We start from the raw sequence: 13,593 nt of genomic DNA on the forward strand, positions 1-13,593 counted from the left end.
TGCTTCCCTCCCCGGCCAATTGGGGAACAGAACTGGAGTGGTGTGTCGGTTCGGGTCACTCGGTGGCTTCCAACTCCAAAACTTCCACCTTAGATGCCAACTCTAATGAGGTGACATCCTGAGCCACAAGCTTAAAGTGTGTTTGTCTGTGTGTGTGAGTAAGTGGGTGGGTTGGTGAAGGGGCTGTCCTTGTGTGTACTCTTCTGTGTGGGACACTCTGTAGAAAAGTCACCCCACTCTCCTCTCGCTTTTCTGTTGGTGGACTACATTAGCCAGAAGGGCGGAGGGCCAGACAGCTGAAATCACCGCTGCTGATGAAGCATGTGACTCCAGACCGAGGTCCTTTTGTTTGGACAATCGCAGCCAACACACAGAGCCCGGGAATAGCAGTGTGGCATGGGAAATGTCAAGCATGGGAATTATTAAAACCAGCTTCTGTTCTCCAGAGAAACCGCCTGTATTGGGTTTTTAAAGTCACAACTCTTAAGATTTTCATCAAATACAATTATATGATATATAATGTATTCGATTTTTGTCTCAACACTTCCCATTCAATGTATTTGCATTCTGTAATGACCTTTTTGGACAGTAGTTCTCATTGTTGGTGGCCGAGACCGCCATTCCCAAGCTGGATTCAAATTGCCTTCAAACGCCTAAGTTATTCATCGGAAACAATGCACGCTTCACATTGAATTGGCTGGTCGGATGCAACGGCAGTAGGAAATGGAAATGATGGATTTGCAGCCACTTTATGCAGCTCTGATAGAGTGTGAGGTGAATGAGCAGTGAACAGAGACGGCCAATATCAGTGATGCTGGATATGTGTGTGTGAAAACAATTTCACTGGTGGACCCAGAAAGTAAAAAACAAATGCTTTAAAAGACATGTTATTACGCATAATTGTAGAAAAGCTAAATAGTATCAAAAACAGGGTTTGAGATGATTTAATCTTGACTTTAAGTGGTTGGGAAATGAGTATTAAGATATGATTTATAAAACAAACAACTAGCATGAATTACAAGACAGCCATGTTTTTCAATGTGTTCTGTCAAACTCATAAACCCAGAGACAATTGAAGTCAAAGCCAAGATTGTCAATCAAGGTGGGAGACCAAAATAGAATCACTAACCGCAAGATTAGCCCAACACTAGCACTATCCACAATCAGTTGCTGGACAGTAGCCAATCATGTTTTTCTAAGTGTAACTGAAGCCAGCTTCACACAGCGTACACTGGCTGGGGCTGCTGGATCCCAGCCAGGATAAACCGCACAACCCTTGTCGGTTCAGTGTCTTCTAAACAGAGGAACCAGTGATTTTAGTACTACTCAGTCTGTCCTTACATATATACCACGGAGTTCAGGGAGTTACATCACCACTATGAGCCAAGCAAGTTTTAATAAGAAGAGATCAGCTTAAGAACATGAAGCACGAGGAAGAGGAAAACTCTTTGGTCGAATACTACAAGGGTAGCGGATGATCATGATGGTGGTCCAATTCTTACAATAAAGTCACATATGTATTGAAATATATGATGTGTAGACAGCTGATGTATCAGATATGACATACATGTGTAAATAAAGAAAGCTTTTGACTGCTTGGGAAAGAAAGTAAATAAAATACTGGCAAATGTATGTACGAAGATTAAACAAGATGAAAATCTCTCCTTCTCCTTTCTCTCCTATGCTGGATTTGTTTCAGCTGTTTACATTGCAGCGAAATCACATCTCTAGCCTCAACGCTAGAACGAAACACACACTGTGCCATTCTCCTCTCACTTCACGGCGCTACATTCTAGTAAGCCCAAAGGATGACAGCCGGCCGTGTGCTTCGGGGTCATTTCACGAGGCAGTAGGTTACCTTGGGAGAACTTTACAGATTTAGCTCCACTATATTTCATCTCTAATTACACATGTATTTGTTCCCTGTTTGGGTTAACGGCAACATGCCGTTTTGCAATCCCAATGCAGACCACCAAACGGCGATTTTCGGTTCAAAGATCATTTCTGAGACTCGCTCTTGTTCCCACATGCCACACAGTCAAGTTAGAGGGAAGCATGCTTCCTGCCAGCTGTGCAAAGAGCTTAACCGATTCTGTCTTCAAGACACACAACTGCCAGCCCTCTCTTTTTTCCTCTGCATGCCCCCCCTTCTTTGGGCTTCATGCAGTGAAAGACAGCGTATGAAGCCTGCACACAGAGCCCACAAGTACTATTACAACACTGTGAACAAAAAGTAAAAGTTCTGCAATCAAAACCTTACTTAAGTAGTAGTTTTATCAGAAAAATAGTAGAGTAAAAGTACTCGTTGTGCAGTAAAATTTTCAATTTCACTGTTTTTACTATATGATATTTTTGGATAATTTATTACTGCCTCATTAATGTGTGGGCCTTGTTGCATTTCAGTGATGTTTTAATGAATGCACAATATTAAATGCTTTATTAACTGTAAGATAGTCTTAAAAGTTTCCTTTTCAACTTTGGGACGATGCATTTTCCAGCTTATTTAAAAAGGATGTTTTCAACATATAAAGGATGCCTTCCTATAGTTCATCATAAACATAACATTGGAAAAAGACAGTCATTTTAAAAGTTAGTAAAGCTGTCAGAAAGCTGTAGTTGAGTATATAGGCCTATAAGTAGGCTTGAGTGAATGTACAAACTACTACATGAAATGAATAATGTTAGTAAGTATACCTATGCACCAACAGTTTTTAGTATGTTTTTTAGTAGCCTACTGTATGGGATGTACCAGGACGCTTTCATTACTTTATCTCTTAGCGACAAATGAAACATACAACCATAGATTGTTTAGTAGTAGCTAGCCCCGAGTGCCTTCCTGGGATTCATTAAACACACTCACTTCAAAAGTCGGGGCATGACGTCAGACTAAACGTGCGCACGGTCTGGTTTGTATAAACACTGTAAGCAAACACGCGCGAAACGTTAACAAAAACGTTTTGATTCTCTTTACACTGTTATTTTAACACTCTAAAAAGGTTATTTGCAAAAAGAAAACGGAGAGACTACGCACAAGAAAACTGAAGCGTTGCTGTGACAACCAGAGCAACAAACTTTGTTGACATAAGCAACCAAACCCTAGCGCTCGGACCTTCATGCTAAGGTTAGCTGTTATGTTAGCTAGCAAGGAGTTTACAACACCATAACACGTCAAGGTAACTAATATATGCGATATAACGTGGTTTATTTTTTATAAACAATGGACTCAAATTCGTTGTTCTATTCTTTGGAACTGGTCGCCGGTAGCGGAAATACTTTAAACGTTGAGCAAAGAACCGCTTTGCAGACTTCCCTGGTCATCCTAAAGAAAAACTACAAGTTCCATCGAGTCTTGTTTTGGGGCAAAATATTGGGATTAAAGGAGGATTACTTCATCGCTCAGGGGAGAGGAGAAGATGAGATGAAGGATAAAAAGACTCTTTATAGGTGAGATAACCGTGGGTATGTGTTCCATTGTGGCAGGACAGAGTACTTTATATCTGCCGTTGACAATGTAATGTACCTGTTGGTCGTTTGTTCTCCAGCTTCAACTGCATGGACTGGATGCTGCTCGCCCCCGCCACAGACTCTGTGATCGAGGAGGTGTCCAAAACGGCAAAGGGTAGCTTCGTAGGAGACCCCTCATATGTGTATGAACATGTTGAGATCCACAGGGCAGGAGGGAGGAATGATGCTATACAGGAGGAGGTGGTGGTGAGTGTGTCAATGAAGACAATTGTGATCAATACTGTGAAGTTGTACATTGAACATAGTACAAATATGAAGCGGTAAGCTGAACTTCAAGATCAAGTGTTAATTGTAATATTAGTCGTTTTTTTATAAACACAATTCCATTCATTGGCTGTTATTAGGGCTGGGCAATATATTTATAATATATCAATAACATAATGATACAATGTTGTCTTTATCGTTAGGGTAATAGATCCCCTAATATTGTAAGTGTCTATTCCTGGTTTTAAATACAATAAAGTAAAGTTGTGTTATTTTCTGAACCGACTAGACATTAAAGATGTTCTATTATCTGCCCTTTCTCACTTAATCAATAATTCACAGTACTAATGATTATTTATCACATTTCTCATAATGTGAAATTTGTTTGAAGGCATTAATGGTCAACCCTACAATGTTGTCACATATAGATAATGAGGTATTTGGTCAAAAATATTGTAATTTCCTTCATATTGCCCAGCCAAAAGTGTACTCCAAAGAAAAAACTATTCAACACAACATATTGCAGTAACACTATACCTAAAGCCATGTGGGACCAACATGAACTATACAACAAAAGATGACAATGCAGAAGAGACAATGTCCTACCTCTACCAACATACTGTATTCAGGCGCACATGTATCTCCAGCCAGCCATCTCTGCAACAAAGTACTATTGTAATCAATAAAGAATTAGTGGGAAAGAGAATTTAATCTCACAGAGCTTCCTATTTTCAGTCATTTTTTTTTCTGGCTGATATCAACGATATCGGTACAGTCTCAAAATCCAGCTTTATGAAGTAGTTTTGGGTTTCAGACCAAAGTGAATGAGGAGAGCAGGCTGGCGGTCACAGTTCACCAGATCGATGAGGAAGCGTCTGTGGTTCCGCGTGGCGCCTACCTCAAGAGTCCTCATGGCCTCGTCCAGATCAACCGCAGCTTTGGTGGTAAATATGTAAATATTAGTCTTAGACATGGCATGTGTCTCTCTCATTGTGGAACATTAATTTCATTTCAAACCTTTATTTATACAGATAAATCCCATTGAGATCATTGATCTCTTTTGCAAGGGAGACCTGCTCAAGTAGTTCCACATGAAACATAAAAACATAAATAGAACAAAAGGACATCATACAGCATCATTTACATAATTATCCACATAAGCAGGTACCAATAGCCTCCGATTGAGTAGCATCCAACCGAGCTTAATTCATGTTTGATGTTTTGATGCTGTTTGATGACTCTGAGGTGTTTCATTTATTTTAACTGGATGCATAATTTAAACAGCATTTTAGAAATATATTTCACAATACTTTGAGTTCTGATAGGCCTGCTTTTTTTTTTTTTTAAACATGTATATTCAGACAACATTTCACTGTAAAATTCCATCATCATTTCTCAGTTTTCAATTACTTGCGTCCTCAGGTCTTTCTCACTCAGAAGCTGGGAAGCTGGACAACTTCCTCCACTTCAGCAAAGCCAAGAATCTGAAGAAGAAATCCATCCTGGAAATGGGCGACTTAAACCCAGCCATCGACTTCCTGGATGTACTGAGTGACGACATTCCTAAAGGTGACGGTATTTTTTCATCACACACAAACAATATTACAAGAGTTGTTCTTTAATGATCACTGAGCATTAAGAGGTGTATAAAGGAAATGACAGAGTGGAATAAAGGTCATCTCTGGACCCATTAACACGCAGCTATTTTAAGCATGAGTAAGTGTTACTGAGGCCTTTAGAAAGCCAGTGGTAAAACAATGAGTTCCAACACTGATGCAACATTACAACTCCATTACATGTGGTTTGAGCAAAAATCCCTTTCGATGATTCAACTGACTGAAAGTCCAGAGACGTTTCTTACCAGAGAAAATTGAGTCATTTTCACAGGAAAACAGTCAGTCACTGTTAAACTGATCAAATACATTCTGAGGATAACCCACAAGGATTAGGCTTTCTGGGAATATGTTGGAAGAACTTTTTCATAGACGTCTGATAACCAGATGGCTAGTATAGTGTTTGGTAAGAAAATACGTTAGCCCACCTACTTTGAGCCTGGCATCGGGGTTTCCATAGGAAAATGAAATAATTACGAGCTGAACACGAACCAGTTCATGGGAAGAGCTCCACCTGAAACCAAACTGAAACATGATTGATGGGACAGCTTACATCTGTAACCTCAACAATTCAAGTAATAATACCCCTCTTTTAGCCAATTCAGGAGAAATAATCGCTTCCAATTGGGATCCAAAGCACGCCATTTTCATTGGTTTAGACTCAAAAACGTATGACAACGAACATGCAGAGCCTTGCTTTCTTGAGATGGGTAAATCTTTAGAATTTTGTGTAGTTGAAAGCATAACAAAAAAAATGATGAGTCTTTCAGGTTTCTGTTGTAAATCCTCATGGGAAGCTCAGACATTTGAGCTGTTGAACTGTAATACATATGTGGAAACAAATCAAAGTCAGGAAGCAACCATGGATACTGTGAAAAGAATGTGAATGGATACCGTAAAAAAGGAAGATTTAGAATTAATTTAGCCGTGTCGAAGTTTGGATATTAGACGCTGAGCTGGATGTGCTCCAGGTCATAGTGAATGTTGATAGTAGATGTAGAGTAAAGTGGATGTGTGTGAAAGAAAAAATGTTTAGTGCCCGTGGCCGTGACCAAACATGCAACAGATGTCTGCTTTAGGAGAGCTTCCACATGTGTTTATGTTTGTGTGTGTTCTTTGAGTTGATGCGGATGTCAGCGGTGTCATCGCTACAGCAGACATTACACAGCTGTCTCAATGCCACACTCACTGCAGCGTTCTGGACGGCAGATCGCATGCCTTTTTAAAAAGGGGCTCTGGGGAAAATGAGGTATGATGCATCTCCACTGAAAGACAGGTGCTTTCCTCTGAGACCGTAGGTCGGGATTCCCCTCTTTTTTCCACAACAATGGTGACAACCGTTCCCAGCTCTTGATGTATGGCTTTTGGTTTCACCACCTGCAGCCGTACAGTTATTTAAGACGGTGTGTAGGGAGGCTTGTGGCGCAGTGGATAGAGCCTTGGTGTTGGGATCAGGGGTCACAGGTTCAAACCCCACTGCAGTCAGCATGTCGTTGTGCCCCTGGGCAAGACACTTCACCCCAAATTGCTCCTGTGGGGATTGTCCACAGTACTGAATGTATGTAAGTCGCTTTGGATAAAAGCATCTAACAAGTAACATGTAATGTATCAGAGCCATCATAGGTACAACATATCAATTCAGAGAGAGGGGAAAGGGGTCATTTTTAGAGAAAATAAAATCTGAATTTGGAAGATTAAACTTTTTATTTTCTTAGATTATAAAGTCATACATTTGCAAGAAAAACTAGGATTAAAGTCACATATTTATAAGAAAGAAATCCAGATATTACACCTCTCCCATGGATTATTTTTTCTACAATTCATCTTTGAAGTTACATCCTGAAGGCTCAACATGTTTTTATTTCTAGTCGATTCATGATTTGCCATACATTTAAAACAAACAAAAAAAGTGTTGAAACAATTTTATCTGGAAATCACATCCCGTGGTGCGAAAGCTTTAATCTAAGAGCTTTCACACCAGAGCAGATGCTGCACTTGTTCTCCATTTCCCGAGCTGTTGGGTTCATAATCACACCCAGACATCCACTACAAAAACTCGAAATCTTGCCAAGTATATTTGTCTAATATCTAATCAGAATATGTCTTTACACCTGATATAAGACATCATAACTTCAGAAGTAACACTGCAGTGGGATATCTGGTCTTGTTTTTAGACAATGCATCATCTTGTTAAGTAAAACAATCTTATTTTGAGTTGTATCTCAGATGAAACACATTATTTTTACATATTTATTAGAAAATCACAGACTAACATCAGAAAACTTTGAGCATTGGCGGCAACACAACATTTCCTGATTCTGGTCAAATATAGTTCAAAACGAGTTCTCCCAGCTAATTGCAAGATCTGATTTATCGAAATATCCCATCTTATTTCAATAAATCTTACCAAGCTCATTTTCACTTGTTCTATTGGCAGATTTTTGCACTTATTTCAAGTGAAAACAGTTTTTGGAGCAGCATTTTTCCCAGTGTGCTGAGAAACCGGTGAGAGACGGCAGATATCAAAAAGCACAGATTTATTGAGTATCCCTCGCCTCAAGAACGTGGATAGTGTCATCTTCTTGTTCTGATTTCCAAAGATCAAAGTAGCCTCCATTTCAATCGTGCTCAAAATGACGTGGAAGTTATTGTCAGTCATTTACCTGGAGTGTTCTTTGTGCGCAGGGTCGTGGAGTCTCCAGCTGGAATGTGCCAGCAGAGTGCTGGTGCTGCGCAGCCTGCTGTGGCCCGGCCTGACCTTCTTCCATCTGCCAACGACCCCGCAGCACGGACACATCTATATTGGTGATGGCAGGAAGAATCTGGACCTTCCCTTCATGATATAAAAAGATCTTACACATATTTACAAATTCTCCACTTCTGTCGTTCACATTTCTCAAATTGTATTTTAAGTTAATTATTCCCGGACATTTTGTTGCTTCTACCTTTAAACAAATAAACTCAAGAAAGCCCAGTCATGCAGTTTGTGTCTGCAAGCTTTTGGTTCTGTTTAGTTGCTAGCTGTTTCTATACAGTAAACACAGGTTGAGAGGCCGAGTAATCGCACACATTTTATTTGAGTATACACAGTGAGAATACCACCTACTTTGAAGCTGTGACACTGACCCAGTTGTTGCTCACATAAAGTTGTCGGAGAGTTCACTTCGAGGGCTTTTTGAACCAGCAGAAACAGACAAGATGGTTCTGGGTCAGGCTGAGGACACTTCATTCGAGTGACGCAGCTTAATAAACAAAAAGGTAGAATAAATACAGATGGATGAAGCTTTTAGGCCTTATTCCCAAGGCAAGATCTAATTGGAACTCCCGCCCACTTTCGTCCAGTTGCTGCACGGATTGGTCAGGCTTCCTGTCCTTCAGTGTTTGATATTCATGTGCTTGACACCGTAACGCACGTTGTACTTGAGTAATGGGCTGCCGACAGCCATGCGCCTTTTACACCACTTTAGTCCAGTTTTATAAATGGGTTTCACAGAGTCAGTGGACCAGCAAGTCAGGTATCTGTACAACAACAAAACATTGGTAGTTTTAGTTTCACTGCTGCTGGATACATATTGATGAGGAACACATATATATAAGCAGACACAGAGGTGTACGTTACCTGTTCAGTTGTTGCTTGGGCTTCTTAATGATCTGGTTCGCTGGAGGTTCTGGTTTGTGGTCAGGAAGCAGACCTGGAGCACAGAAAGTTAGGGGAAAAAAAGCCACGTTTTTATACATATTTGTATTTTGAGAACATTTAAATAAATAATAACCAGTATTGTGGATATAAATTGGGTACAGGCAAATAACAGAAAAAGTCTGGTTGCTTCAGAAAATGAAATCACTGTCCTGTAATTAAGCCTTTAAACCAGGGGAAAAAACACACTTTCAATATTATAGCCAAAATATTAGACAATACCTATTCCTATAATCCCAATATCGATGCAATATTAAATTATTATTATGAAAGCAATGGAAATAGTAATAATATCTGGCATCAAGATGGACAAAACGGTTCAGCTTGAATACTTAATAATGTAATAAACAACCAACAAATAATATTTAGTTGAGATTTTTGGCTTCTTACCATCTTGTCAGTGTCAGGTTACGCACATAAGTATGTCTCGTCTAAAACACTCACTATCTTTCTGAGATATCTTTACAATCATTACAATTGTGTCACCTAAGGTACCAAGTATCAGAGAATGAAGACATTTGACTTTGTATGGAACAAAGATTTAAAACCACAAACACTGACCTGCTCTGTGAGCCATCTGAACACAGATGGCGATCTTGCGATGTTCCTCCAGACAGAGGCCGGTGATTCTCCTGGGCAACAAGCCTCCGTCCGGCCTGATGAACTGACTGAGCAGCAGCACATCCTGGAGAGGGGGGAAAGACAACCACAAACAATAAACCACTGAAAGACTTTTCATAATGTCTGAGATCATGTGCTTACTACCGTGTACGCACTTACCGTGTAGTTGTATTTGTGCTGCAAGTTCCATCTGTAGATCGGACATTTGGCTTCAGGGTTAGGAGGCTCTGGAGCCTTCGGAGTGTTCAGTATGTGTCCCTCAATCTGTCCAAGTGCAATCATTTGTTAGGGTACGTTTCTTGTTAGGTTGACCAAAATATAGATGTGCTGTTGGAACATTTTTTTAAAAATAATTTTTTTAATCAAGTCTCTCTCTTCCACTATAGATGAGAGCAATGCATCCTGGTACTTGCCCTCTACGCAAGACCACGCCCCCTTTTGGGAGAAAATACTTGCTGTCATTTGAATGGAGGTAAATACAGATACTGAAGTTTTCGGAAATCACAATTAATACAACCGCGCCTTTTTTTATTTACGAGGAGCCCAGTTATGATGATCAGACAGGCAAACTATTAAACAATGTTATTGGAGATCGATGATCGGCGACGATTTATGGCTACATTTAAATCAGTAGGGAATGGATGACCGGTCAGTCTGCTAGTGAATGAGTAGCAGGCAGCAGGCTTACACCAAAACTGTGATTACTGAATTGGATAGTTTCTTTTTTTGTAGAGGAAGTAAAGAAACAGTAACTCAAGATGTATTTGTTGTTTGAGGTGCAATATACACGGCAGCTTTTAGGCATGACGAAACTTTTAGGCATGAAGAAACTATTGTTTTCTGCTTCACTCTAATGCCTCATTTCCCCCAGAAAGTGGGCAGGGCCGTACTTTTGGCTGGAAGTAGCGTTGCTCTCATCTAAGCGTCTTTGGGTTCAAGAAAAGCGCTATAGAAATAAAATGTATTATTATTATCTATATATCGCTACTATAACAAAGCAGCAGCATTGTCTTTATGGCTTTTAATTTGTTGTTTTAGTAAATAACCTGGAATAATACAAGCCCAAACTATCAGGATTTAGGTCTCCTAACGTCCACACATTGTGAGCCTCTCAGTTAAAACTGTTGAAGTAACAGCAAATAACATCATATTAAGTGTATCATCAGTTTGGTTGTACTTACTATTGTGGTTTTACCCTCCTGCTTCTCCACCACTGAAAAACAAACATGAAATGATGTTAGGCTTCTGATCTGAAACGTAAATGGAACAATGTTTTAATGCCTTCCTAATCTTTAGAATACATTGTCAGCTTTTCAGTGATAAATGTATCCGTTAAAAAAAGATTTCAACGGCCAGTAAATGTAAATAAATACAATATACTGCTATACACACATACATATGTATATAGACATTTTGTATTTCTTATATCATCAACATGTATGTGTATTCTATTGTGACTTGTTTGCCTTTTTCATAGACATGTTTTTTAAATCACTACATTTAAAGATTTCAAGAGGAAGACTGCCTCTATGGATTCATAGGTTGATTTCATTCATATTTTAGCGTTTGCAATAAGAGACTATTTCCTGTGTTGTACACCAGTGGTGGAAAGTAACCAAGTACATTTACTCAAGTATTTTCAAGATTTTGAAGTACTGCAATCAATGTTACTTACACTTCTATTCCTCATAGGTAAATATTGTACTTTTACTGCACTACATTCATTTAACATGTTTAGCTACTTCTCAGAACTTTTAACATAATGCATCTCTAAAAAATAAACTACTTAAGGTGTAAAAAAGTAGAATTATTCAACCTATAACATATATAATAAAGTTAATTATTTTATATATTAGAATTGTGTCCATCTACAATAGTAAAATGCTACTTGATGCAACAATATTATCTAATAATGTCCTTTAAATAATAATAATAATAAAGCACATATTTATTATTAGAGAATTTTTCGGCAGAATAACTACATTTATTTTTATACTTTAAGTAAATGTTGTTGATAACACTGTCATTTTACTTAAGTTATATTTTGAATGCAGGTATTTTACTTGTACTCGTAATGGAGGATTGTATCATTCATGTATTTGTACTTGTACTCAAGTAAATAATCTGAATACTTCTTCCACCACAGTTATAGAAGTCTATAAAAGATAAAGATAAATAAAACAAATGTAAAAATATAAAGCAGCTGCTGAAATGCCTGTCAGTGTCTTCACGTTACCATGCCAGCTAACATTAGCTCCTTTAGCATTGGTGGGCTAACATCCACACATTTGCAGGTTAGTCTCACCTTGACGGAGGCCTCGGCTCTGGATGGTTACAGCCGATAGCTGGGGAATAGTTGTCCCCTGTTGGAAAATCACATTCCTGCCTGTGGCACCTAATTTCAAGCCCGCAAAAGAGGTCCAGGCAGACCTCAACATACTGCGGGCTGCCATGTTTAATTACTGACCTTCGCCTTCTTCGTGTCTTCCTGTAGGGTAATCTCGCGAGAATAAGCACAGCGCCACTCACGGTGAAGCCCTCTTATTACATCGAAGGTGTTGAAGGCCGATAAATAAAATACACATTCCAGCAGAACGTGGGTTACACAACATGAAACAAATCCACTTAAATCCCCCCAATGTACTGTCGTGGTTTCCTTCCTTGTCTTTCCATCAAGCCACTAGACGCCTTAAACAGACAGTTCTAACTCGTTTTCTTTCCTTTAAATTACTTACAGTTTGAAGAGTTCCTTGGCCTCCGATGGTTCAGAATTAGATGATGTTAATGCGATGTGTTTGCTCAAAAATAAAACAACAAACTTTTGCACATGCAACAAAGAAAACAGGCCTTTACAATATTCAAAAGAAATAAGCAAAACTCAAATTAAATAACAAACAACTTAGGTATTCTTTCTTTTTTAATAATGCTTATATAACTTCATAACTTAAAGGGTACTTGTACGATTTGTATGTGTACGTGTGTACGGTTAAAAACTGTTCCTCGACGGCGTCTCTCAAACAGGTTGCCCTGTGGCTTTAGCGCAGGCGCCGTGGGAATGACGGCCCCTACACACGGCGGCGTGCGTTGCCGCTTCAACGCTTCTGCCCATTCACTTTGAATGGGGTGACATCACGATTCGCCGAACTGCATTGTGGGAGCGAAGCGTAGCTTCTCTCGAGGTGCTCGCTGCAAAAGTAGAGCAATGTTCTACTTTTGCAGCCAATCAGATCCCTCGTATGTAAATCTGACAGTACAAGCAGTAGCCAATCAAACCGGGTGTATGTTGGGAGAGCCAGACCGCAGTTATTTCCCGTATGTCAACAAAAGGAGGAGAAAATGATCGTGGCGGTAGGGAACATACAGGGATACAAACCGGAGGAGCCAGGCATGGGGGGGAGGTGGCAAAGACAGTGGGGGAAACTGGTAGGTTTTCGCTTCTTTGGAGAGTTTATATCCAGTGTATTTCGTTTGAATGGACAGCTAGCAAGCATAGACAGTATATTTAGCCAGCATGGATGTAGCATGAATGCTTTGCTTTGTATGTCCGGGGCGCAGGCCCGGTTCCAGAACAAAATGACTCAGGGTGCATCTGAGATTAGAGAGGGTGCAGTGGTAAAGTGCTATTTTTATAAGTGGGGAGTGGACCTAACACCCTAGTGGTCCTCATCTCCTCTAGGAGGGTCCTCACCTCCTGTAGGGGGGTCCGGGGGCATGCTCCCCCGGGAAGATTTTCTTTAAAATATTGAAGTTAAAAGCATCAATCTGGTGCACTTTGAGAGCAAAATGAAGAGATCTATGGATCTATGTGCTCTTTGCTTGATTCATGCCTTCCCAGTCCCTTATCACGTAGCCTATAAGAGCATGGCGCCAGTTGTTGTAGCCAGTTGTGGTGAAGGCATCTGACTTACTTGAACCGAAATGTCTACATGCATA

General features: G+C 39.8%; 2 protein-coding genes across 2 annotated transcripts; one reads left to right on the forward strand and one right to left on the reverse strand.

Annotated features, from left to right (window-relative positions):
* The first annotated feature begins 2,890 nt into the window (after window positions 1-2,890).
* rsph9 (radial spoke head component 9) lies at window positions 2,891-8,298 on the forward strand. The gene is made up of 5 exons (XM_034075417.2): window positions 2,891-3,444; window positions 3,543-3,711; window positions 4,544-4,673; window positions 5,152-5,298; window positions 8,028-8,298. Exons 1-5 carry the CDS (start codon window positions 3,218-3,220, stop codon window positions 8,186-8,188), a joined length of 834 nt encoding a protein of 277 aa, XP_033931308.1. The 5' UTR covers window positions 2,891-3,217; the 3' UTR covers window positions 8,189-8,298.
* Window positions 8,299-8,400: 102 nt separating this feature from the next.
* On the reverse strand, window positions 8,401-12,168 carry mrps18a (mitochondrial ribosomal protein S18A). Its single transcript, XM_034075418.2, has 6 exons — window positions 11,966-12,168; window positions 10,842-10,873; window positions 9,820-9,924; window positions 9,601-9,724; window positions 8,962-9,034; window positions 8,401-8,861 (listed from the first exon to the last, which is right to left on the reverse strand). Exons 1-6 carry the CDS (start codon window positions 12,111-12,113, stop codon window positions 8,717-8,719), a joined length of 627 nt encoding a protein of 208 aa, XP_033931309.1. The 5' UTR covers window positions 12,114-12,168; the 3' UTR covers window positions 8,401-8,716.
* Between the last annotated feature and the right edge of the window lie 1,425 nt (window positions 12,169-13,593).

This window comes from Pseudochaenichthys georgianus, chromosome 24, assembly GCF_902827115.2.
Source record: "Pseudochaenichthys georgianus chromosome 24, fPseGeo1.2, whole genome shotgun sequence".
NCBI classification, from domain to species: domain Eukaryota; kingdom Metazoa; phylum Chordata; class Actinopteri; order Perciformes; family Channichthyidae; genus Pseudochaenichthys; species Pseudochaenichthys georgianus.

Bases quoted from the DNA above. Each gene is read 5' to 3' on its own strand.
- rsph9 (XM_034075417.2), top strand. From the start codon at position 3,218: ATGGACTCAAATTCGTTGTTCTATTCTTTGGAACTGGTCGCCGGTAGC. The intron at 3,445-3,542 runs GTGAGATAACCG...TTTGTTCTCCAG, and splicing joins GATAAAAAGACTCTTTATAG to CTTCAACTGCATGGACTGGA. The intron at 3,712-4,543 runs GTGAGTGTGTCA...TTTGGGTTTCAG, and splicing joins CTATACAGGAGGAGGTGGTG to ACCAAAGTGAATGAGGAGAG.
- mrps18a (XM_034075418.2), bottom strand. From the start codon at position 12,113: ATGGCAGCCCGCAGTATGTTGAGGTCTGCCTGGACCTCTTTTGCGGGC. The intron at 9,925-10,841 runs GTAAGTACAACC...GCACTTGGACAG, and splicing joins AGGAGGGTAAAACCACAATA to ATTGAGGGACACATACTGAA. The intron at 9,035-9,600 runs GTCAGTGTTTGT...TCTGTGCTCCAG, and splicing joins TCAGATGGCTCACAGAGCAG to GTCTGCTTCCTGACCACAAA.